The 24,964-nt window shown below is 44.5% G+C and overlaps 1 protein-coding gene across 1 annotated transcript in view; it reads right to left on the reverse strand.

The window, feature by feature from the left end:
• PID1 (phosphotyrosine interaction domain containing 1) overlaps nt 1-20,231 on the reverse strand; it is a 241,215-nt gene extending 220,984 nt beyond the window's left edge. The window contains exon 1 of the mRNA XM_059927454.1: nt 20,005-20,231. Coding sequence (XP_059783437.1) covers nt 20,005-20,034 — 30 coding nt within the window. The 5' untranslated portion in view covers nt 20,035-20,231. The remainder of the gene's footprint in view (nt 1-20,004) is intronic.
• Nucleotides 20,232-24,964: the final 4,733 nt, after the last annotated feature.

The raw sequence follows: 24,964 nt of genomic DNA on the forward strand, positions 1-24,964 counted from the left end.
GTACAAAATAGATACAATGTATGATATGTTGACTTAAATGTCAAGGAGATCAGGATATTTTCCAAAGAGCTTAATATAGGCACACAGTTGTGTGCTTCCCCATTAATAGCTGGCTGTAAAGAGAAATACAAGAAAGCCTCTCTTTCTCTCTCTCTCTCTCTCTCTCCCCACCTTGCTCCCTTGCTCCCTACCTCCCTCCTTCTTTCAATACAAAAGTCAAGCTCTACTCTTACCATCCTCCCCAACTTACAACGGCATGCATACCGTTCTACCTCTCTATTCTCCTTCCACAGAAATTAAGAGATGGCAAACAAATTGTAAAATACCATTAATTCACTGAAACACTGTTCAATAAATATATTTACTGGGCTTGTATCGTGTTCTCAGACTTATATCCCAAGCATTATGCCAGGTGCGATCAGACATACGATGAGGAACAAAGACCTAGTCCCTAACCTCTAAGGCTTAGAGGCTTTTAGGAGATGGAAATCCACCAATAATTCTAATAAAAAGAAAAACTAGAATGAGGTAAGGGGTATCAGTGAGACATAAGAACAAACTGTGGACATCCAAAAGAAAGGGATGATTCATTGCAACTGGAGATCAGGAAAGGCAGAAGAGAGGCAGTCCCATCTGTACGGGAGGAGTGTAATCTCCCAGGCAGAGCATGAAAGTGATGCAGAAGGGTATTTCAAACTAAGGAAACAACACTGGCAAAGGCATCAGATATCAAAACACACAGAAGTGTGGAAAATAGTCCACAGCACATTAAAAGATGTGGAGACAGATGAAGACGGTACATGACTTGAACCAAAGAATCAAAGCAGCTCCTTAGCAGCTGATAAGGATGCTTCTTTACAAGCACCAACCACAGGAGGGAAGGAGGAAAAGGTTCTGCCTAATCACTAACACTTTAGTTCATTTCGCCTCATTCCATACAATTTTTTCACATCCAATGTGTAGAAAGAGGAGGAAAAAAGGATATGCAATATTGACCAAATGACATTTTCCCAAATAAGAAATGAGCCAAATAGCATCTGTCCAAACAAACATAAAACTTAAACTTCGAAACCCTCAGATGCGATTTTTATTTTAATCACAAAGAAAGTCATCCTTTCTTAGTACTCTTGTAATTCTCAACACATGACATTGGACAAAATGCTTTTATTGAAAGAAGGGCTAGAAAACCATCTGATACCATATTAGACGAGCATCAACTGACTGTTGAAATCAGAGGACTATGTCGATTTCAGTATGATTAATCCAAACCACGGGGAGGAAAAAGCATGAAGGTTCTAAGGAAAATTTAAAAAGGAACAGAATCTGGGGATACCATATCGTCCACATCTGCTATTACTTTAAATTTAGCACCTGTGGTAGGGATGGTGCATCGCCTGCCCTAATTCCCTCTGGCTATAGTAACAGAACCTCAACTCAGTTCAGGGCAAAGTGCCCAGTGAAAATATCTGCTCTCCCAAGCAACGGACGAGCATGTGCCATAGTCCCCACCCCTGAGATATTAGAATCCTCCTGGGTAGGACTTGAGGGAAAGCACTCGTGTTTCTAATAAAAAGGGACAGATTACAAAGGCCCTCATCTTTTTGCCTTTCACAGCATCTTAGGATGGAAGTCTCCCCCATGATGATAACTTCGTATTTAACTGATTGCAACCTTCTTGAGCACAGGACCACTTTTTAGACCCACCTTAGAAATTAATGCAGCCCCCTCACCCAAGAATAAAAGGTCAATGAACACTTGCTGAAAGTAAAGCCTGTAAGAAAGGGACATGAAGAGAAGCACTGTGGCAAGTCTCAGCCAGTCACGATATTCTTCCCGCGTATCTGGCATTCATGAAATCTACAGTGCTTGACTCTTTCAAGTATCACAATCTTTTTTAAATCCAAAATGCTGCTGATTCACACAGAGGAGTTTGGTACCCACTAATGGAAAAGGTGCATAAAGTCCAAGAGCCACTATGAATCAATAATGATTTCAGATAAATATTTCTTTAAATAAAGCACATAGGATTTGAAAAGTAGCTGATTTTTGGCAAGGTATATTTTTGGAGTCTATAGAAAATGTATAATGCACATCAGGTTCATAGGTATCTTAAAATAATTCCATGACCCTCGTGAGTTCCAAGGTCCACAGGTCAAGAATTATTCATCCATAATAAGAGCATTTTAGTTGAGTCTATTCCACTGTCAGTCCACTACCCAGAACCCCAAGGATGTGAGCTGTAACAGCGCCATGGCTTTGCCTTCTGCTTTGGCCAACCTTAATCTAGCTTTAAATTTCTGAAGCAGACTTCTGCTCCTATTTATAATGTGACGTTAAAAAAACATGCTAACACTTAAGAAATTGTTATGCTACATAAAAATTCTCCTGAGTCTGACATGCCCACAGAAATGCGAGAGATGAAGAATAATTTTCCCTAGCACACATTTTTATTTACCATGACGCATTAACAGCTTCAAATCAAACTTAAATGTCCTATCTAGAGGGGCCAATAATTGAAATTAAAAAGATAAATAGCCTCAGTCCTTTAACATGACAAAAGCAGGCATCTGCTGAGTTCCAAGATAGACTTTTTAGTGCATTTTACAAGAAATCAACAATGTATCAATTTCTTCCAGTCCTCAGATCAAAATGAACCCATTTGTTCTCTTTATCCACAATCCAAGAAATGAGTTTTGATGACTATCTAATGCAAAGATAATACCCTCTTAACCAAAAGCCAAAAAAGAAAGAAAGGTAAGAAAAAAAAGAAAGAAAATCCCCCCAAATAAGCAATGGCTTTGAGCCACAGCCAAATTTGTTTTTGTCCAAATTAGCTGTGACTTCCAGCTCATCGGGAGCCTACAGTCACTGAAACAGGAAGATGGGAGAAAAGAGAGGTGATGATCACCCCTTGGGAAAGCTATAAAAAGTATCTAAAGACTCAGCAGTTAGCAAGAGAGTTCGAAGAAATTCAGGAATGGAAAGAACTCCACTCCCATTAATTGTGAGGAAAGGAGGAGGAGAGAAGCAAGAAAGGAAGAGAGTCACAAAAAAAAGAGAAAAAACACAGATGTGGCCCCAAATCGCAGAGCAAGCCTACCTCATGTGTAAAGTTGAGGTCCCTGCAAATTAAGTTTTATTTCCAAAAGACTCCCTCCAAGTTTTCATTGAACGCTTGCCCTGCTCGTAGGTACCCTGCCAGCACACAGGCCCTCCTGTTCAGAGCACACACGTATCTCCCGGGTCAGCTCTGTTCAACAAGGGCATTCAACTACGTTATGAAGAAAAACGCCAGTTCTCTGGGCCAAGGAGTAAAGAAATCAGCCTTGAGCCTGTGCTATTTACCATTAACACAGCACAGAGCAGGACACATCAATTAGCAGGCTTTTTAGACTCTGTATTCTTCATTCTCTAGACCGCTTTACTTCCAGAAAACCACTGAGCTGTACCATTCAGACAGTCTGTCAACATCCTAAAACAGATATTGGCTGTTTAATGAATATTTAAATATAATTTCAATTTCCCCAAGAGGATTCCCACAGGGGGAATGCTGATTTGAATTTTCTTTGGTTGTACAACACTCTCCCAAATTTGCACTTTTGCAAAGCCATTCATTTTCTACAAAGCATCGAGCTCCTAGAGAAAAGACAAGGGGGTGGGGTGGGGAAGGGGGCGGGAGATGCCCAAGCTAACTGATGCCAGATGAACTTTTCCTGGATCCAGAGAACTTTGTTTTGAAGATTTCCGCCTTGTATTAAATCAAAGTGGCAAAGCAGGTCTTGAAAACTAGGGAACTACATTCTCTACCCAGAAGGTCAAGACTGCCGAAGTTGTAGGTATTTAACTTTCTGGGCTCAAGAATCCACATTGTCCTAGAGTGAACTTACAGAGCCATTCACATTTTTAACCAATAATTACAAATGTTTCTCAAGAACTGAGGCTCAGACAGCCTGAGACCATGTCTTTTCAGCTATTTTGGCCAAAACAGCTGTTTGTGTCCCCGACACCATTTCTACCCCAGGCTCCAGAGACAAGAGACAAGAGGGGTTCACTTGACTATGTGTACCAAAATACTTTGTTTTGGATGCAGTAAAATCATCATTACTTAACATGACCCTCTGCTTTTTCATTGCAGAGATTTGGCAGGAAGGTGAAAATGACATCCAAGTTATAAAAACCTTAAGATTTGTAGCAGATGCCAATAGGAGGGCTACACCCTTATAAACAACGAAGACAGAAATCTTTCTCCAGTGACAGGCCAGAACTTGGAAGCTGTGGGCCAGGACTATAGGATAATTAGGATTATTTTTGTTCAGTGGCACTTACTAAAGTAAGGGTATATGCATAAGAAATTCCAGGGTGAGGGGAATATTTGCATCCATTCTTCAGTAAGCATGTACAAATTTTACAAAGAAGGTGTACCCGTAAGGAGGGGCATCTGTGCATCCCTGGGTTTCTGGTTGGTATCTTGGAGATCCTTCAAGCATGGCTCCCTCACTTTCCTCCACACATACGTTCTGTTCTACATATCACCTTCTGTGAAACAGAATTTGAAGACTGAACGTTAATCGGTTCAAAAAAAAAAAAAATCTACCTGTATATCAGTCAGAGTTTTGTAGTTACAAGCAATTGGTACCAACTCTGGCTCATGGGGGCAGAAAAATAAATAAATAAATAATTGGAGTGACACTGGATTAAAAGGAGGGTAGAAGGACCAAGCTCAGAAAGGACAGGTATCAAGTTGCTCCCAGGGTCCATGCAGGAGGACTACAGAGTTTCTACAGATCACGGTGAGTAGAATTACCAGGTTTTGGCTACTTTCAGCCTTTCTGCCACCCTGCTCAGGATTCCCACTTTTGGGAGAAATTGTCTGACTAATCTAGACATTTGGGGTACACATCGACCCCACAGCTAAAGGACGGCACACTGATTGCCAGGCCCCTCTGAATGAGGTCACCCCACTGGACCAGGGGAAGAACAGTTCCCAAAAGCAAAATCAGGGTGCTGTTAGCAGAACATGGGAAATGAAGACAGGCAGAAAAAAACACAGATGTCCACTTCTGCATAAACAGTCTTAGCATTCCTACTGAATTGTTTATTTTTTCAACTTCTAAGGACAACTTTGGCAAAAACTACAAATAATGTTATTGCCCAATAGTCGGTGTTATGATGTCCCACATGTAATTTCCAGGGTCTTCAACTTAGGAAAATGTCTGGGGCTCCAGATGAGCTGATGTACATCTTATTCTTCTATTAGGTAATGAGGGCCAAGTAACTCATCATGTTTCTCTTCTTACTTAGGCTGCCAGGAAGCTCAGAGCTAGGAGTTTTAGGCTCAGTGGTATTCTTCTATTAGGTAATGAGGGCCAAGTAACTGATCATGTTTCTCTTCTTACTTAGGCTGCCAGGAAGCTCAGAGCTAGGAGTTTTAGGCGCAGTGGTAGCACCTGTCCTTAGTCTAGGTTTTCAAGTACAACTAAATCTCTACCTTCATGATATGACTAGTATTTGAGGAATTTTACTTCAGTCTTATTTTAACGTTTCAAAGGCATAACTATCTTTTATTGAAAAGTACTTCAAAAGCATTTGAATTTTTTCCTTCCTAACCAAAAGTCAACCTTTTCATAACTCTGTTAAATATTTAAGGTGTAATTATATTTTCTGAGCTTGTAGATTGACCAGGACTTTCGTATTCTGCAGCCAGAATCATCCCTTTCCTTTTTTGCTAGATTCAATTAGAATAGATTAAATTAGAAGGATAGATAGATAGATAGACAGATAGATAGATGATAGACAGATCTAACTCTGGGTCTGATTAGAGTGTGCAATAACTTTTAGGATAGTTATCAATAAAGTTCATAAACCTTTATTGGAAGATCAATAGGGAACTGTCTCAAACCTATAGTTAGAGAGCCTAACCCAGAGGGATGATCGAAAACTAAGGAACCAGGAAGTGCTCAGCACTTGTGCTTTCAATGAACCGAGTAGATGGTTGAAGGTTGAGGGTCTAATTCATTGTTTTATAGCTCAAGCCACTGTCTGAGTTAATTCCAAGTACTTTTAATACCAAAAATAATCAGAATCCCCTAATGCTGCAGGAAATGGGCAGAGTTAAGTAGAACAGGGGCAACCTGGGAAGGTAAATGAAAGCAGCAGCAGATCTGCCCCCAGGATGATCAGAAAACACTTGCAAGGTGCTTTTGGGTGTGTTTTTGGTGAAACGGGGATTCTTAATTATAAAGGTGTTGCCACCCTTACAGATGTCTTTCAGTTTGGGTTTCCTAAAATAGCATTTGAATGGTTCTTCATAGGTTGATAACCTGTGGAGAAAAGGTGGAGATCCATTCAATTTAAAACTACTCTCCACCCTATAAATTTACCCCCTTTTTGGGAAGCAATCTGTTCCAATGTTTGGCAGTAAAAATGCTCCCAAAGAGCCAATACCATAACAGTGAGGAATTTTAGTTGCCTGGTGTGGGAGATGTAGGAACCGGTGACTGGTGTTTAGTGAGAAGTGGGAGGAGCCTCCCACTTCTGCCTGGAGGGCCCCCCCCACAATGTGCTCAAGGGCAGAAAATGGGAGGAGGAACCCCACTTCTGGAGCTGAGGGTGGGCTCGCAGAGTGGTGCCGGGAGAACTATGGATGGTGCTAAACAAATAAACTTAGTCACACAATTATTTGTCACACTGGCCTTTAAGAGTCAGGAGACCAGGACTTCCCTGGTGGTGCAGTGGTTAAGAATCCGCCTGCCAATGCAGGGACATGGGTTCGAGCCCTGGTCCAGGAAGATCCCACATGCCGTGGAGTAACTAAGCCCATGCGCCACAACTACTGAGCCTCTGCTCTAGAGCCCGTGAGCCACAACTACTGAGCCCACATGCTGCAACTACTGAAGCCCGCACACCTAGGGCCCCATGCTCCGCAACAAGAGAAGCCACCGCAATGAGAAGCCCGCACACAGCAACGAAGAGTAGCCCCCGCTCGATGCAACGAAAGAAAGCCCGCGGGCAGCAACAAAGACCCAGCGCAGCCAAAAATTAATTAATTAATTAAAAAAAAAAAAGAGTCATGAGACCAAGGATCTGGTCCTGATTCCAACAGAACATGAACTTGGCATTCAATTCTCTCACCAGCCAAATGAAGTTGCTAAGCTGGATGGGGGTCCCCAACCCCAGCACCTGCAGGGCCCAGCAGGCAATGTGATAAATGAGACGTGCTCCGTAAGGCCTGGGTGGAGCTGGAGGCCACACCCTACCCCAATGGAGCAGCATCTGGTCAGTGGTCACTACGGGAGAACCTGGGCCCACGGTGGTTGGACTGCCTGAGTTTTTGAGAGAATCAGAAAGACCAGCTTTCTTTATAAATTCCTCTGATTTTTCAATCCTGGAGACTAATTTGTGATGTTTTTATATACACTGAAGGGGCCAAAGGAAACATTTTTGTAAGCTAGAGCCAAACCTCAGGCCCACAGTTTGTCAACTTTAAGTTCAGGTTCTATATTGAAGTGCCCTGGATAGTGGGCGCTCCTTTACATAGGGATTATCTTCTCCCCTCCTGTGGAAACTCACAGGGCATTGGCATCTTAAAGGCTACAAGAAGTCCTGTGCTTCACCTGGTGCTTCCCAAACCTATCCAAAGACTGAACTCTTTGTGGCAAGACTCATAAGAACAGCTCGCTGAGCTTGTGCTTCATGGAACAGACTTTGGGAAACACAAAACTTATCTGCTTGGTTCCAAAATGCTACACTGCTATTCCTAGTTCACTCTTGGATCTGAAGTAGGGGAAGAAATTAGTATTTACCAACTCCCAATAACGTGCCAGATACCATGTATCCCACATCTCAACTGACAGTCAGGAGTTAAATGTTATTACCCCCATCTTAAAGTTGAAAAAATATAAATCAGAGGCCCTGAGGTAACCCCCAATAAGTGAAGCAGCCAAGATTTGGATCCGTGGGTGATTAAAAATCCCATGGTCTTTCCACTATTCAGTAGCTTGTAGGGGCCACAGGCAGCCTGATCTGTACCCTAAAGAAATAACAGTCACCATCCGTATCTGCGGGTTCAGCATCCACAGACACGCAGGGCCAACTGTACTGCATCATTTTATATAAGGGACTTGAGCATCCACGGATCTTGGTACCCACGGGGGTCCTGGAACAAACGCCCCCTCAGATACCGAGGGACAACCTTATTCTCCCATCACCTCCCATTTCTCCCTTACTGCTCATCCCTGTGGCTTTGGATCTACCTTTGTTTTCCCCTCAAAGTTTCCAGGCTCTTCATCTGAAAAGAACTGTTTTTCCAAGAAAGCCAGATAATCCACCAAAACATTCGGCATCACTGAGCAGGTGTGAGCATCTGATGCCTTTGCTCAGAGGAATAAGGTATCAAAGCCGACGGCTGCATTGAAGGCGTGACAGACAGCTAACCTTTGTGGCGCACACAGACATGCCAGGCATGGTGCTCGCCTCCTCCCCCTTCCCTTTCTTCCTAATTTTGCATCTGCCCATCCTTTACCCCCTCAGCTCCCCAATCTCCCCTCTGCTTGACTTTCTCACCCATCTGCCATCCCTCACCTCAACCCATTTCATTTCTTTCCTCCACCCCCGAAGTAAACAAAGGAACAGAAGTCTAGCATTTTATGTGCCGCACTCAGGAGTGACCACACTTTCTGGTTTGCCAGGAGACAGACTCACCGTTCATGCCTGCTGTTCCCATTAGGTATTAATAGCGCCCCATCACCTCAACAGGACCTCAGATGGGACAAGAGGCCACATGATCTCATTATATATTTATTAAACAAGGGCTTCTATTCCTTGCCCTTTAAAAGAGATGAAATCAAATTCCTCAAATTTTCCTCCCTGGGGGGAAAAATGTTTTCTAAACTAAAGTTATTTTCATATGCTTCTCAATAGCTTTTTACTAAAGTTCAATGGCCATTGGTAAAGTTGTTGCATCTTATCTAAAATTTTTTAGTTGCTATCTTCTTGAGAAAAAGAATTGTTCCATAAGAAATCCAGACCCTATATTTGCTAGGCAAATTACATCCGCAAACTAGACTCAAGACCCACAAATGGTTTTGCAGAATGTATCCTCTCTGTGTTTTCTATCACAGGAGGAAGAATGGCAAGAAGGTGGCCCGACCAGCTGCAGGGATCACAATCCCAGAAATTCACCCTTTCGATAGCAAAATCTCCTGAGTCTACTGGCCACTAGGGGAGGAATCAGATGCTAAGATACAGGGCTAAAAAGGGCCCAGAGGACTGGGGCAGCTGGAAAAGTCAGCTGGAAAACCAACATGTTAGAAAGAAGTGAGAAATGCATCCCTGGGAGGATGGAGGATAAAGGGGCCATCCTGAATGAGGAAGATCCACCAAGGCATCGCCTTGAACGTTCCATCCTTTGGTCTGGATTTCTTCTCTTGCTCAACTACTAGTTTCTCTCAGGTCCTTGGGCAAACTGAGATCGATGGAAAATGTCATTTCAGGAAGTAAACAAAGAAGTGTTTGAAAAGGAGAGAATGGAACTCTAAGAAAAATATAGAGTTCATTATTTACATCCTGGGCTAGAATTTTAACATCCAGTTAAAAGAACACAAAAACTACAGAGAATTCGCAGAAGTGAGAGCAGAAACTAGTATTATTGTTTAGTTCCCCAACACCTGGCACTGTGCCTGGCAAACAGTGAAAATTTCACGTACACTTTAACAGCTTTAGGTATAAATGACGTGTAGTACACTGCACAAGTTTGTAAGTTTTGACAGATGTACAAGCCCATGAAACCATCACCATAATCAAGACACTGAACACATCCATCACCCCCAAAAGTTCCTCCCATCCCAGGCTCAGGCAGCTGTAATTCTGACTTCAATCATTTTACATCCCCACCAGCAGTGCATGAGAGGTCCGGTTCCTCCACGTCCTCGCCAACAATTGGTACGGTTGAAGCCTTTTTAATTTTCGCTGTTCTACAGTTGGGCAGTGTTATCTCATTGTGCTTTTAATTTGCATTTTCCTAATGACTAATGATGTCTTTTCATGTGTTGATTTCCTATCCATATAACTTTTTTGTTCAAATCATTTGCTCATTTTCTTTAATTGGGTTGTTTATCTTGTTACAGTATTGAGTTTTCAGAGTTCTTTATATATCCTGGATACAAGCCCTGTATTATAAATACACGATTTGGAAGTATTTTCTCCCAGTCTGTGTCTTCTTTTCATTCTCTTATAAATATCTTTAAAGAGCAGAATTTTGATGAAGCCCAATTTACCCAAGTTTTCTTTTATTCAATGTGTTTTTGTTATTGTTCTAGGAAATCTTTGCCCAACCCAAAGAAACTTTTGGGTGTAGTGGATCTGTTCATTACCTTGACTGTAGTAATGTTTACACAGATGCATACGAAGATTTTCTGCTGTTTCTGTCTAGAAGTTTTATGGTTTTATGGTACACCTGGGTCTATGATTCATTTTAGGTGAATTTTTGTATAGAATATGTATGAGGTACAGACTGAAGTTTTGGGTTTGCTGTTGATGTTATTGATTTTGTTGTTTTGCATATGGATTGTTTCCGCATCGTTTTGTTGAAAAGACTATCCTTTCTCCAGCAAACTATTTCTTTACACTTTTGTCAAAATCACATTAACTTTTGATCAAAAAGCAGAACTCTCAAAAAAGGCCCTCGCTGACAGCTGCTAAAATTTAAAACATGCATCCTCTTTGATTCAGCAACTCCAATTTTATCAGTTCCATCTAAAGAAATGCAAGCACAATGATAGTGTGCAGATCCTTATAACAGTATTATTTACGGGAGGAAAACAGCAACGAAAAAAATGGGTGCAATCCAAATATTCCCTGATACAGGAAGGACTGAATAAATTACAGTCCAGCTGCACCACAAAATTTTATGTAGGGAATAAAAGGAATGAGTTGGGGCTACATGTACCGACCAGAAGAGATACCCAAGAAACATTCTGTAAAGTGAAAAAAATTACAGTTTTATATATATAATGATTATATTATTTAAACAAATGAGAAAAACCTAAATATGTATCTATAAATTTGTATGTGTTTGCAAAAACCTAGGGAGAATTATGGGAAAAAAACTACCGGACAGATCACATGAGTTTCCTTCATGGGCAGAATTGAGAATGAGGGAAGGAACAAGATTATCAACTTCTTGGTACCCTAAGCAGATATTATTTTGTAATTTTTGAATCAAATCAAGTCTAAAATAGTAGCCATGACTTTGCCATGTATAGAATGTGCACCTTACTCCATTACACATCTGTACCACCACTCGGAAAAAAAGTGGGTTTTTTTGGTGGTTGGCTCTAGTAGGGAGAAATATTTTGGTACATGAGGGATAACCCCCCCCAAAAAATTCCACACTAAGTATTATAGGTTGAATTGTGTCCCCAAAAATTTCCATATGAAAAAGCCCTAACCCCTAGTACCTCAGAATGTGACCTTATTTGGAAATAGGATCATTGCAGATATAATAAGTTACGTTAAAATGAGATCATACTGGATTAGGGTGGGCCCCTAATCCGATATGACTGGTGTCCTTATAAGAAAGGAAATTTGGACACAGAGAAAAACACATGAGGAGAACACCATGCAAAGCTTCAGCTGGAGTGAAGCTGCCACAAGCCAAGGAATGCCGAAGATCTGCAGCAAACTACCGGAACCTGGGAGGGAGGCATGGAAAAGATTCTCCTTCATGGCCCTCAGAAGCTATCGACCCTTCACGCAAGTTGATTGGAGACATCCATCCTCCTGAACTATGAAACAGTACATTTCTGTTGCTTAAGCCACCCAGCTTGTGGTACTTCATTAGAGCAGCCCTGGGAAACTAATACACTAAGCTCCCAAGCAGTTAAACCTAAAGCAAAAAAAAAAAATAGCAACAGCCACTCACCAGTACCACGGTCCCACAGCCCCCAGCTCCGTGCCGAGGGAGCATTCTCAGAAGACACAGAAAGGAAACAGCAGTGTCTACTGTCCCACATTACAGGTGGCTTGTACACCAGGATGCCGTACACACCTGAGGGAAAGCCGGCTCCTGATGTAAAGACATCAAAGCATGCGGTGGGCAGAAGGGGCTACAGAATCTGCATGTTTATCCCCAGACCCACAATTACACAGAAACCATGGGGAAGGGCTTGTCATGAAAGGATTAGGGTGGATCTACTATTAGGAAAGCATAACGATTAAGGAGCCCCTTTCTCCTGGCACCTCTCCCTCCCTTTCACATGTGCAGCATCCTTCCCTACTGAGGAAGAGAGTGGAAAGTAAAGCAGCCTTTCAAAACTTGAGTGACTCTCAGTATCCTGCGATAAACCATGATGAAAAAGAATGTATGTGTGTGTGTGTGTGTGTGTGTGTGTGTATATATGTATAACTGAATCACTTTGCTGTACAGCAGAAATTAACACAACATTGTAAATCAACTATACGGTAATAAAATAAATTTTTAAAAAAACACAAAACTTGAGTGACTCTTCACTCTAAGAAATGCAAATCCAACGAGCAGCTGTGCAGCGATCCAGGCTCCTTACCCTCGTCAGGACTGGAAACGTCTGTGCCATCGTGGCTACTGTATGAAAAAACCAGAAAAGTGAGTACTATGACTCCTAATGACGTTTATTTTATCTTAAAAGTGAGTTCCAGCATAGGCATGGATAGTTCATTAAAATAATTTATGCGGTCACCAAGTGAAAAACAAAAACAAAACAAAATGTCCAACCAGATACGAATAATCAACCAGACATACTCTGGAGCTGTCCTGGAGGTTGATTGGAAACGGATCCTAACATCAGTCTACAGTTGTCCTTGCTGGGAAGAGGCAAGTCCCAGAGGCTAGCTACCCGGGACCCTGCAGAGACGGACAACCCAGATTGTTTGAGAATAAAACCCTGGGCCTCCCTCGGCCCTGCCTGTCTGGAAAAGTGTCACTGAGATCCTCCCTGAAGTGACTGTCTTCCACACCCCAGCCCATAATTTTAAGTACCAGCGTGAACTATCTCTTGAAGCACATTTACTTCCAGAGGCCCTCCCTTGGCAACAGGGCACACATTCCTCTCAGTTTTTGCTTCATTTTCCCAGGATGTTGACCAGAAGTAGATGAGAGAGAAAGCAGCAGCATTTAATTGTTCTCTAATGTCCGTTTTCATTATTTTTCAAATCCACCATAAACAAATTCACACTCAGCACAAAAAGCATGCTATACAGAAACACTGATTTAGTCCCAGTATATGAAAGTCAGGCACACCTTAGCCTTCGGAAGTACAGTGACAGAACACAGACAAAGGCAGCAGGTTTCATGAACGTACTAGCGTGTTAGTCTCCTAGGGCTGCTATAACACACCACCACAGACTGGATGGCTTAAAACCACAGAAATGTACTCTCTGACAATTCTGGAGGCTGGAAATCCAAAACCATGATGTTGGTAGGGCCATTTCCCTCCAAAAGCCCTAGGGAGGAATTGTTCCTTGACTCTTTTAGCCTCGGGTGGTTGCCAGCCGTGCTTGGCTTTCCTTGGCTTGTGGTAGCATAACTCCACACTCTGTCTCCGTCTTCGCATGGCCCTCTTCCCTGTGTCTTCAAATCTCGCCTTATAAGGACATTAGTCACTGAGTTTAGGGCTCACCCTAATCCAGTATGACATCACCTTCACTCAATTACATCTGCACAGACCAGATTTCCAAATAAGGCTACACTCACAGGTCCCAGGGTTAGGATTTCAACATATCTGTGTCGGTGGGGCGGGGTGGGGTGGGGGGGTTGTGGAGAGACAGCTCAACCCATAACAATGAGTAAGACATAGAGACCAGGCTCTGAATCTGAATCTTGGTCCCTTTGTAGCCGTGTCAGTTAGGAAAGCCAAGGGTGCAAGTCATAAAAGACCCAACTAATACATAGGCTTCAAAAAGCAGAAGGAGGTGGTTATTTTTCTCACTACTGAAACCTCCCTTATCAAATTACGACCTCAGTCACAACACACGAGGGGAGAAGGAGGCGGCTTGGGCTGTCTTACATGGGAAAGATACCTCGGCAAATACCAAGTGGCATCAGTACTAAGTGAGAGAGCCTACTGTGACTTTGGTAGCACTGAAATCTGCCAAAGGCACAAAGCAAGTCTGTGCTTTATCCTTGACACCATCCTATTCCAGTTCTCGCCCTGGGGGTTTGGACCTGGTGAATATTCTGATGCTTTATCACTGGAGAGCAGCTACATTGGGATCACAACCTTTTTTTTTTTTTTTAAGTTAACATAAAATGATAGTAACAAATTCCAGGAGACTCTAAGGAGGTCTTTGGACAAATATCTCAAAAATTTCGTCTTGCTCTCCTTAGATAAAGCCTCCATTTAGATTTGTGCCCAAAGGTGGCTGAACAAAGCACACTGCAGCCATTGAGTGCTTCTGGACTGGTTTTATTTGCTGACCACTAACGAGTCCCTAAACTGCGGCTAATTCGAGGAGTCAAATAGCCCTGTGCAAGGGAGCCTGATGGCCAATAGCCGTGGGGCTGTCCAGTGTCAGCTGCTCCAGGATCCAATTTACGGGACAAATTCATACGGTGGAAGGGAGTCAGTTCGAGGGAAGGCGGGAAGAGAGAGATAATCTGGAACATCAAACAAAATGCAAAACGTTGCCTAACGCTCCGAGATAACCCAGGACAGTCAACATTAGGCAATGGGTAACCAAGGGACAGAGAGTTTTTTTCCCAAGACTAGCATTTTGCAAGTCACTTAGTAGAGATTTTGCTCTTGAAATCTCCGACCTCCTCCCTCCCTTCCCCGCCAGTTTTGGTCTAAATGGGGAACGACTGCAGAAGTGATCGGGGTTATTGACAGCTTTTAAGGTCTCTAGTTTGTCAAAACTCCAGGAAAGACCCAATGATAGAAGATAGCATGTTACTTCTGCGAGACCTCAAATTAACGATAAGTCCAAGTTTTCTATAGGAAGGATAAGGCCCAATGCTCTGTGCTTACTCAACTATGAGGGCTGAAAAGAACAGCAAGACGTAGGATCGATTTAGTGAGAAACCTGTGTGTCTGTAAGAGCAGCTCTTGCTCATTTCTAAGCAATTGCTCTTGAACTCTCCGACCTCCTCCCTCCCTTCCTCCCATTTTTGGCCTAAATGGGGAGCGACTGCAGACGTGATCAGGCTTTACTGCAGTTTCAAGGTCTCTAGTTCGGACAAAGGCCATGTGCTCCAGCTCAAGAGACTCTTAAATGGCACTTGGGAATTTCAGCTTGAGGACGACACAGCAGTTTACTTCCCCCAGAGATCTGGGCCACCAAAAAGAGGGTAGCCCTGGGTCCACGCAGGCAACCACACGGCTTCAACAAGAGATATGAAAGTAGCCTCTCAGAGCCCATGAGGCCACCACCGTTGCCATTCTATTTATTAATAACAACAGCACCCGCATCCTTCTAAATCACAGAAAAGCGGAGATGGAGATCCGGAGCAAACCTCCTGCTTCGAATTCCAGCTCCGTTCATGTCTGGCTGCCCAACCCTGGCCGGATCATTTAAACTCTCTGGCTTTCAGTTTCTTTATCTATAACATGGGGATAAAAGCGGTTATGGAAGGTAAATGAGCTAGATAATTCAAATAAAACCCCTTAGCATCGTGCCACACACACAGCGCGTGCTCCGTAAAAGCTGGTGTTGTCATGATCTGCCTCACTCTGTTTTCCTCCTGTCAACTTGGTCTGCCAGGAGAAGTGTCAGATTTGCCAAGGTTTTCTCTCTGCCTGATGGGCCCAGTCTAATGGTCTCCAGCTGATCTTTTAGAAGGTTCTTCCATCTCCCTTCTCAGGGGAAAAGTGGAAGTGGGTAATGATAGAGAAATAAGTCAAGAACAATCGACGCTCCAGGCCAAGGCAAGATCCGCCCGATATGACAAGGCAGAGAAAGGGCAAGATGATCCTGGGGAAGAAGTGCTCTTACCTCCTCAAATCTCCAAATACTGGGTTGGCCAAAAAGTTCGTTGGGTTAATGAATACGTTGTTCGAGAAGGTTCTTGGTGAAAATGAAAAATGTCTTTTATTTTTACTCAAAACCCAATGAACTTTTTGGCCAACTCAATAGTATTTAGTCACAAATGTAAACCTTTTTATCAGCCAAACGTTTAACAACAAACTAAAAGAAAGGTTCTTCAGGATCTGGTTTCCTCCCTACCCTTCCTCATTTCACCCTCTTGGAGGTTCTAATGTACAGCCATTGACCAAAACGTGAATGAAAAAAAAAAAAATGGTGAGGGGGAAACACGGTCCAGGCTGAGAAGCCAAAAGCCAGCTTTATCGATAAAAGTTCTGTATTTTCTGGAGCTGCCATGAAGACATTTTAATTTCAGGGAAAACAGGCAAATTACTAGGACCTTTATAGAACGCCTCATGAGAAGATGGTCACACATAGATCTACTCCACAAGTAGAATTTGCTAGAACTTTTTTCCATACCTTTCTACTACCACTCTCCATTCCGTCCTTGTAATAACTACACGACAGGCAAGGATGAATTGATCTCCTTTGTTCCAAACTCCGTCTCCAGTCATCTTTCTCCTGCTCTCCACCTTTCCAGGCTTCCAAAAAATGTATCTGGTAGCAGCCTGAAGACAGACGCTCTGGGGAAACTCACGCTCCTTATGGCCGAGTCCACACTCCTGAATTTTTGAGTCTGTCACTTCCAACGCCTCTGCCCAGCCCAACAATCAAGACAATCAGGCAACCCATGCAAGTTGTAAAATATCGAGGCCAGAAGTAATCTCATCTCTATTTTGAAAAACCAATACTTAGCCTTTTTTACTGGAAAGTCCCCTTTCACTTTTCTGAAAAAAGCCTGTTTCAAATCTGCTTCTTAAAAAATTTATAATTCTCCCGAGTCCCTCTAAGGAAAAAAGTCTGCTGTGCAAAGGAGAAGGTAAAAAGGGAAGAATTCATATTTATTCCATTTTAAAAGCTGGGGTGGTAATTTAAATCTTCACATCCCCTTTGATCCTATTATATTTTTAATGGCAGAAGCTCCCAGTGAGGGCTCGAGTGGGATGTAACAGAAGTTTTAACATTCAGGGGAGCAGGTGAACTTGCCGCAGTCCGTGTGACTGAATGAGAAATTCCCCAGCTCAGCCCTGCTCGGGGCAACAGGTCACTTTGCCTGTACTGGATTTGGGTCAAACAGCAAAGCCTCAGATCAGAAAGTATCAGCATTCGTTCGTTTGGCAAAGAAGTGGGGTTTGATAACAATAATCCACCCTGACCAAAGATGCCATTTCCTGAGCAAGAGAGCTGGATATTGGACTCACATTAGTTAGAGGGTGACTGTCTAGCCTAAACAAAGTTCAGCCACACTCCCTGGGCCACAGACCTTTTGAACGGCATCATCTAATAGGACCTAATAAAGTCAGTTAAGGAAAGATGTCCTTTTCTTCCCTCACCTCTTTTGTTTCTAGGTATTTGTACAAGAAATTGACTCCTTAGTCCTGTTAGGAAGCTCTGGGAACACTTCCTTGAAGCATTCTCTTCACTCAAGCTCATCGAAATTAGAATGTTTGCATTAAAAATGAATGAGGAAAAAAACTAATGAGGTGGTATGAGAAAGTTAAACAGATTTGTGTAAGGAGGGTGGGGCTTTGACTCCGTTACAGACTGGGATTCATGATTATTTCCCCATCGAACACGCTTTCCATTGCCATTTCCATGGCCACAACATCTGGGCATGTGAAGCATCCCATTCACTGAGGAATCGGAAACCAATGTTCCTATACAGTGGTGCCTTGAGGGCAAAAAAGGGAAGAAAAAATCCCAGACAGCAAACAGAGCCCAAGTGACAAAGATAACCACAAGGAATGTAAATAAAATATCATTACAAGCAACTCACTCACCACCTCACGCTCAACAGCTCCCTTCCCCAGAAGCAAAAAATCAAAACATACAAATCGTGTTGTAAAGAAGAGCCAAGCTGCTATTGGGGAAGAAGCCATGAATACGAAGATTTTTCTCCATGTGGCTCACTTTTATAATTGCAAGGCTTGAGATATACTTTTAAAAGAGAACCAGGTCTGGTTGCTAATTTAAATTAGGGCAGCATGAAGTTAAGCCCTGTGTCGATAAGTATCTTCCAATGATGACTTGATCTTAGTCAGTGACTAGGCATGTTTACCTGAGCCTTCAAAAGCCAAAAACCCCTGCTCTTTCAATCTGACACTTCAAAATGAAACAAATGCATTGCAAATGCACACTGTAATACACCAGGCTCATGCCAAATGCACATGTGTACATTTCACAGAAGAGCCAGGACATTTCTAGCGAGGAATGATCGCCATGCGGAACACAAGCCAGAGCTAGCTCCTGCCAAGGGTCACGTGCTGTGGAGCACACAGGAGTCCCTACATGAAACGGGCCGGTAGAAATAACTTCAAGAGACAAAAATCTACAAACTCTGCAGAGGCACGGATCCCCAGGCCATAAAAGCCACCCCCAGGAATTCTGACCTCATCTCTCTAAGGACCTCCAAGAGCTTCTCTCCTCACTTGGATGGGAAACCCTCCACCCCCGCTCAGTCACTCCTTCCTTTAGAATAAATTCACCACCCTGAACTGAAGGAAAAATGCACACGTACAACTGGTAACTGATGCCAGTGCTGAAATACATGTACATCACCTTTGGCCAATCATTCAGAGCCCAATATTGACTCTCTTAATAAGAGAAGGAGAGAGTTATGAGGCTGGTCACCCACCTCCCTATCTTCAAGGCTCAAGATCTCTTTTCTTGTTCAGTCTGTTTGAGACCCGAGGGGATTGGCCTGGTGTCTCAAGCTCTTACTGTGAACCCACTCCCACAAGACTGCAGGCCCAGGGAGGCTTAGAAAGGGGTTGTGAGGCATCTATTTCTGCTAAAAGCAATACCCTCTGCAGGTTAATCCTCAGTATGAGAACTCACAGGCAAAGGTTAGACTCTCCTAGCATCTGAGAGACAGTCTGTGTTTGGCCCTTTGAATTTTCATTGAGAAACCTCCAAAGCCAGTGAAGCCTCCTGGCCTCCACTGTCCTAAGTCTTCAGATGCATTCAGCTTCCAACGGTGCTGTATTTTACCACTTAAACACTTCTTCAAAGTTTACTATGAAACAGCGTGGCTCTAAGCCTGCCAAAAGTTTAACTGCAGGATTCAGTGGATTTTATCTGGCAGAGTAGCTACCCTTCCTCCTGAGAATATTTTCCAGCGAAGGCAGTCAATCAAACCCTGCAGTCAGGGTGATTTCGGGGTCCCGAGTGTCACTGAATGAGCTCCTCTCTGAAAACGCCCCTCTTTCTCACTCTGACCGCCTTCCCATCTCCCTGGCTTCAGAATCCAAAGTAAAAGCAGTTTGGCATTTCAGTAGACAGCAATGAAAAACTTTTGATGGGATGACCCAGGGCATAACTATTCCTGGCTGAATTTAACTTTTGATTTTCAAATATGTAGGGGAGCTTGGGTTCAGGGGAGATGAAGGGGAGAGCTCCAACAAATAGGAAAAAGTAAAATAGAATAAGCAGCATACCGTGACCAAGCCAAACCAAGCTTGATATTTCCAAATTATATTGGCAAACGAATGCTTTCTCAAATCATTTGTTCTGTCTTTCCTGGAGACAAAAAGGAAAAAAAAAAAAATCTGGATGCAAAATTCCTAACCCCAGACCAGTAAATTGTGTCAGTGGAATGCAATCTAAAATTGCTGGTCAGAAAGTCCAACGTTATATATACCTACAGGCAACTAACCCCCAAGGCAAAAGTTGCGCCGCCCGAAGCAATGCGTTCGTCAATTTCATCACCCCCCCTCACCCCGGCCGGGTGCCCGGCGCTGGGTTAAGCCGACAGCATCAGGTTCTAATCCTTGCGTTCATACAGGATCGCTTTGGGCAAATCTTTGGCAGTGGTCAGACGCGCCACCTCTGCTCCTCCGGTCCGAGCACCTTCTCCTCCAGGCTGGCCCCCGGTCACCCGGTGCCCCTTACCTGCAGGCGCTCCGTGGCCGGCTGCCACATCTTCCAGCCGCGGGGTCTGGCAGAGGAGACGCTGGCGAGACTCTGTCGATGGCGCCGGGGGGCGAGGGGCTGGGGGGCGAGGGGCTGCGGTGCCGCTTCACATCTGAGGTGGGCGTCCGCGGGATGTGCGTCCAGGGGCCGGCGACCGCCGCGGGGTGGGCGCTGGGGGGCTGCGAGCGGGAGGAGGCGGCGCGGCGCTCAGCTGCCGGCAACTTGTGGGCACGGCCGCGAGCCGGCTGTCCTGGCGCAGCTGCGAGAAGACTGCGCAGCTCCGCCCGGGCCCACGAGCGCACGGCGGCGGCGGCGGCGGCGGCCGCTCCCTCCTCCCCCGCCGCCGCCGCCCGGACCTGCGCGCTCTGAGCATGCCCGGGGCCGGCCCCCGCCCGCCCGCCCGGGAGCCCGCATCCCGGCCGCGGGGGCCGCCGAATCCCGGCGAGGGGAGTGTGCGGAGGCCAGAACCGGCGGCCCTGCTCCCCCGGGAAGCCCCGGCTGGGATGGGGTCTGCGAGAGGGAAGAGCCTGGAGAGGGGGGACTTCCTGAAGCCAGAACCCATAGTCCTCTGGGGTCTCAGTCTTCCTGTCAACAAGGATCTCCGAATCGCCTGGGTCTTGACGGGCACTGTGCTGGGCCGCGGAATTCCATTCATTCCTTCCACTGGAGTTAACTGAGCATCTATTAGGCTCCAGCCCCTGTGCTGGATTCTGAGGATACAGTGGCACAGAACAGAAGACAAGAGAATGTTCCTCCTCTCCTGAGCTTCATTCTACTTGGGGGAGGCAGTCAGTGACAGAGGAAACACCTGAAAGGGCGCTAGGTCAGGTGGTGAGAAATCTTGGCAAGAAAATAAAACAGGGGTGATGGGTGAAGAAAGGGAGAGGAGAGCTTCTTGGAGGGGGGCCCAGGGATGTCTGGGGTGAGAGGGAAAGATGGACCAGGTGAGGGATGACATGCGGGGCAGAGGACTGGGGCTCCTACACCTGGGTGAGGAAGGCAGCACAAGATCCCCCATCCTCCATCCACCCTGAGATCTGCCAGGTGCCTCAGGAAGCTCTGTGAACCCAAAGATAAGCCAAGGGCCACCCTGGGCTCCCAGGCATGGAGGGTGGTGTGGGCCACTGTGAAATAGCTACCTTTCCTAAAGAAGCCCAGCTCCTCCCACCCTCTTGACAGCTGGCCAAGGTGAGTATGAACATTCCCATTATTTGGATAAAACAAATGAGGCTTGCGGAGTCTAGATGACCATTCAAGTCACACAGCCAGTGAGTGGCTTCGAGATGACTTGGAGGCTGGAGCTCTTTCCCTGCTCCTCTAACTGCTCTGACCATGGAAGCACCGTGGGAAAAGGGCAACGTTCTGGGGCTGGAGGCTGGGGGAGCTTGGCAGGATGGGGAGGCTAAGCTGATTCTGGAGGCTGATGAAGAGGGTGGGAGGAGAAGGGGTGGGAAACGCTCAGGGACAGAAGGAACAGATGAGGGGGAAGACCACACCATCTGTGCGGGGAGCCCAAGGCTCCTGAGAGATGGGGCCCACGGAGCAGCGGGGACTGGCGGGGCAAGGGTCCCGAGGGCATACCACACTGCATGTGCACCGCCTGGGTCCTGAGCTACTCGGGCACTATTAAAATCAACCCCCTGCGTCTGGAAGGATCCGCCCATGGTCACGCACAGGTAGAGTGATTTCCAGATATCAGAGCACTCAGCCCACCAGAGCCTCCCAGAACTCTCCGAGGGACAGAAACCCGCATCTCCCAAGGCTTGGGGAGCACAAGTTTCACAGAGTCACCCAGAGGAGAGTCACATAGTGGCAGTGCCTATCCAGGGCTCTTTTCCAGGGCTCCGGATGGCTCCTTCCAAACCACACAGTTGCTGGTTGGTGCCACCCACCCAGGCAGGTCCAGACCCTCAATGCCCTAGGAGCCTCCAGCAAAGCCACAGAGATGCTTCTGAGAGGCTGGTCTCTATCTCCCCTGATGACCACGGGACCCTCCCATTCTTGCCGAAAAACCACCAAGACTTTCTCAGCTACTTCCCCAGTCCCTGCTACCTGCTCTGGACCTACCAGAAAATCCCTTCTGATGAGGGGTTGGTATGTCAGCCCTACATGGAAATACATCTCAGATGCTTGGTCATGTGGTCTCTGTTTTGAGATGATATTTTTACTTTTCCAATAACTCTTCATGCACACTTCCCACACCTAGAAAATTCCTGCTGATAATAATAGACCTTCCCAGCCTCCTAATTCTCTTTTTATAAAATCCCAAAGCAAAAAGAGATGCACTTCATTACGAAAATCTAGAAAATCCAAATGTGCATATTAAACCTCTCAGGAAGCTAAAACAGGACTATTCAGTTGCCAGGGATGTCTTCCGACTTGAGCTTTGAAACCATCCTTGGTTGCAGATGCTTCCGTGGAAAAGTGATTTTGTTTTAAATAGCAGCGGGATGAGATAACGGCCTAAATTCAAATTGCATTAGAGCGTTAAATCCTGTCTTCTCACCACCTCCGAGTGTAATTAATTGTTATGACTCAGTAATACAGCTTTTAGTTCAGAGTATGATGCTATTTAAGGAGAAAAGGCTTCGGCTCTGTAGAGATTGCTTTCAGTTACTAGTCCTACTTTGCAAACATATTTGGTAAAGTAGTGTTTAAACTCAAAGGACACTCTTGTTTTCATTACCTTTATGCCGGGAATCAGGAAACTACGGCAGGGGAAATGAGGGCGGAGGTGGAGCCTGGCAGAAGGTGACAAAGGAACAACCCTCCCACCATCAGTTTTGCTCCCAAGCCTTCCCATTCAGGAGGAACCTGTAATAGAGGGTGAATGCAATAGAGACATCTACTGGTCAGAGCCAGGAAGTGCATCCTGATCTCTCCCAGTCCCGTTTTGGGACGTGGCAACCTCAACCTCCCGGTGAGTCTGAAAGTGTAAACAGGTTTGTTCTGAGCAAGGAACGGTTGCTGAAATAAGCAGGAGTTGTTTTGGAGCAATGAGTAGAAATATTAGGCACATGAGTACGTGCATAATTTCATGTACTTAATCTCCTGTAATTATCTAATTACAGGTCTAATCTTATTAATAAATACCATTTCAAGGAAAAGGACCACACACACACACACACACACAAACATTGGCAAGGCCAAGGTGAATTATAAACACAACGTTTTGTCCAGAAAAAGAATTCCAACCATCCCCAGAAATTTTTGTAAGCCAAATTTAATCTAGTTCATGATTCTGAGTCCTAAGGTAAGCAACCTAGATGTCTACATCAGGAGAATGGTGAATTAAATTATGGTCCAGCATATCACAGAAATATTAAAATATTAGGCAGCCATTAAAGAGGATAATTATGAAGCTGCATTGCAGCTTTAAAATGCTTATGATATGATTATAGATTTGTTTAAGCTACAGTGTACATAATTTTAATATTTATAAAATATGTATCAATTTCAATAAATATGGGAAAGGACCTATGACAATAAGGATACAGGCTGAATCCCAGCCTTTGAACTAGGTGAGGACTTTTGGCAATTCATTGAGCTTGCTGAACCTCAGATTTCTCATCTGTAAAAAGGGTGATAATATTACATAATACTTAGAGTTATTGGAGGCCATAAATGAGTGAATGTGTGCAACATGCCTGGCACATAGTAGGTGTGCAGAAAACTTTAGTTTTCGTCCCGTTACTTTTCTATTACTGAATGATCAAATTCTCACAAAGTGGCCCATGTTTCCTGTGGTCCAGTCATTTCCATTTGCAATGTTTGTGGACTTCAGTTATTTGATTTAGTTTTTCACATAAAAGTGGTAAACCATATTAAAGCTCGTTTCCATTTTTAATTCAATCAGATGGTGAAATTTATTGTCGCATGTTTAGCAGAGCAAATATTGGAAAGTCCTTCTGGTATCATTAACTTCATTTCAAAATCACCAAAACAGCTGTAGATGAGCCATATAGAAAATTCATTAAACCATTTAAACCTCTGTATAGTGATGGAGCCACTGGCTCTTGTCCCTGTGTAGTGATAGGTATTTATAAGGGTGTTCAGATAACCCTTTGCCTCCCTCAAAAGGAAAACTTCACAGTTGTCTTTGGAAACTGAGTTAAAAGGCAAATGGGGCAGGACTACTTAACACCCAGGATGTGTGTTGTCATTCTCCTACTCAGGACCTCCTCATACCCTCACCAGCCTTAGAAAAGTGGCAGATTATTTTCAAAGGTGGCCACAAACATTCTACTCCTCTCAGAAGCCATGCCCTTTGCAGTGTGGCTTGCCCATTTCTCCCATCATGAGATGGAATTTATCTGCAGCCTTTGAATCTGTGTTGGATGTGTGACTTGCTTTGATCAATACAGTGCACCAGAAGTGACACTGTGGCATTTCTAAGCTTGGGTCACAAAACACCTTGCAGCTTCTACCGTCACCCTCTTGGAACCTGAGGTCATGGCAGGAAGAAGCCCAGACTAGCCTCTTTGAGATGATGACCCTGTAGATGGAAGCCAAGCCAAAGTGACAGCACATGAGTGAGCTGATAGCTCGGTCACACCCCTCAAAGACAGCAGCCACATGCGTGACCCGGGTGAGGCCAGCAGAAGAACCACTCGGCTGAGCACAGAATTGCTGACCCACAGAATCATGAGAAAATAATATGGTTGTATTTTTTTAAGCCCTAAGTTTTGGGGTGACTTGTTAGATAGGGGTAGATAGTTGATACAGAAAGCATCACTAATACGTGTTAGTCTCCTACTACACCTCACGTCTTTCTCAGTATTTCCTGATTTATCAGAGTTGGCACAAACATGAAGCCTCATAGTCTAACATAAAGACTTATTTCCTTTTTGTTTGTTTTTCTCTTGCTCCCCCAATTCCCTAGTGCACAGCCCTGTCCTACTCGCAGATTGTGTGACCCATACTGCCAAGCCATGCCTGC

The sequence above is a fragment of the Balaenoptera ricei genome, chromosome 7, assembly GCF_028023285.1.
Source record: "Balaenoptera ricei isolate mBalRic1 chromosome 7, mBalRic1.hap2, whole genome shotgun sequence".
Classification (NCBI taxonomy): Eukaryota; Metazoa; Chordata; class Mammalia; order Artiodactyla; family Balaenopteridae; genus Balaenoptera; species Balaenoptera ricei.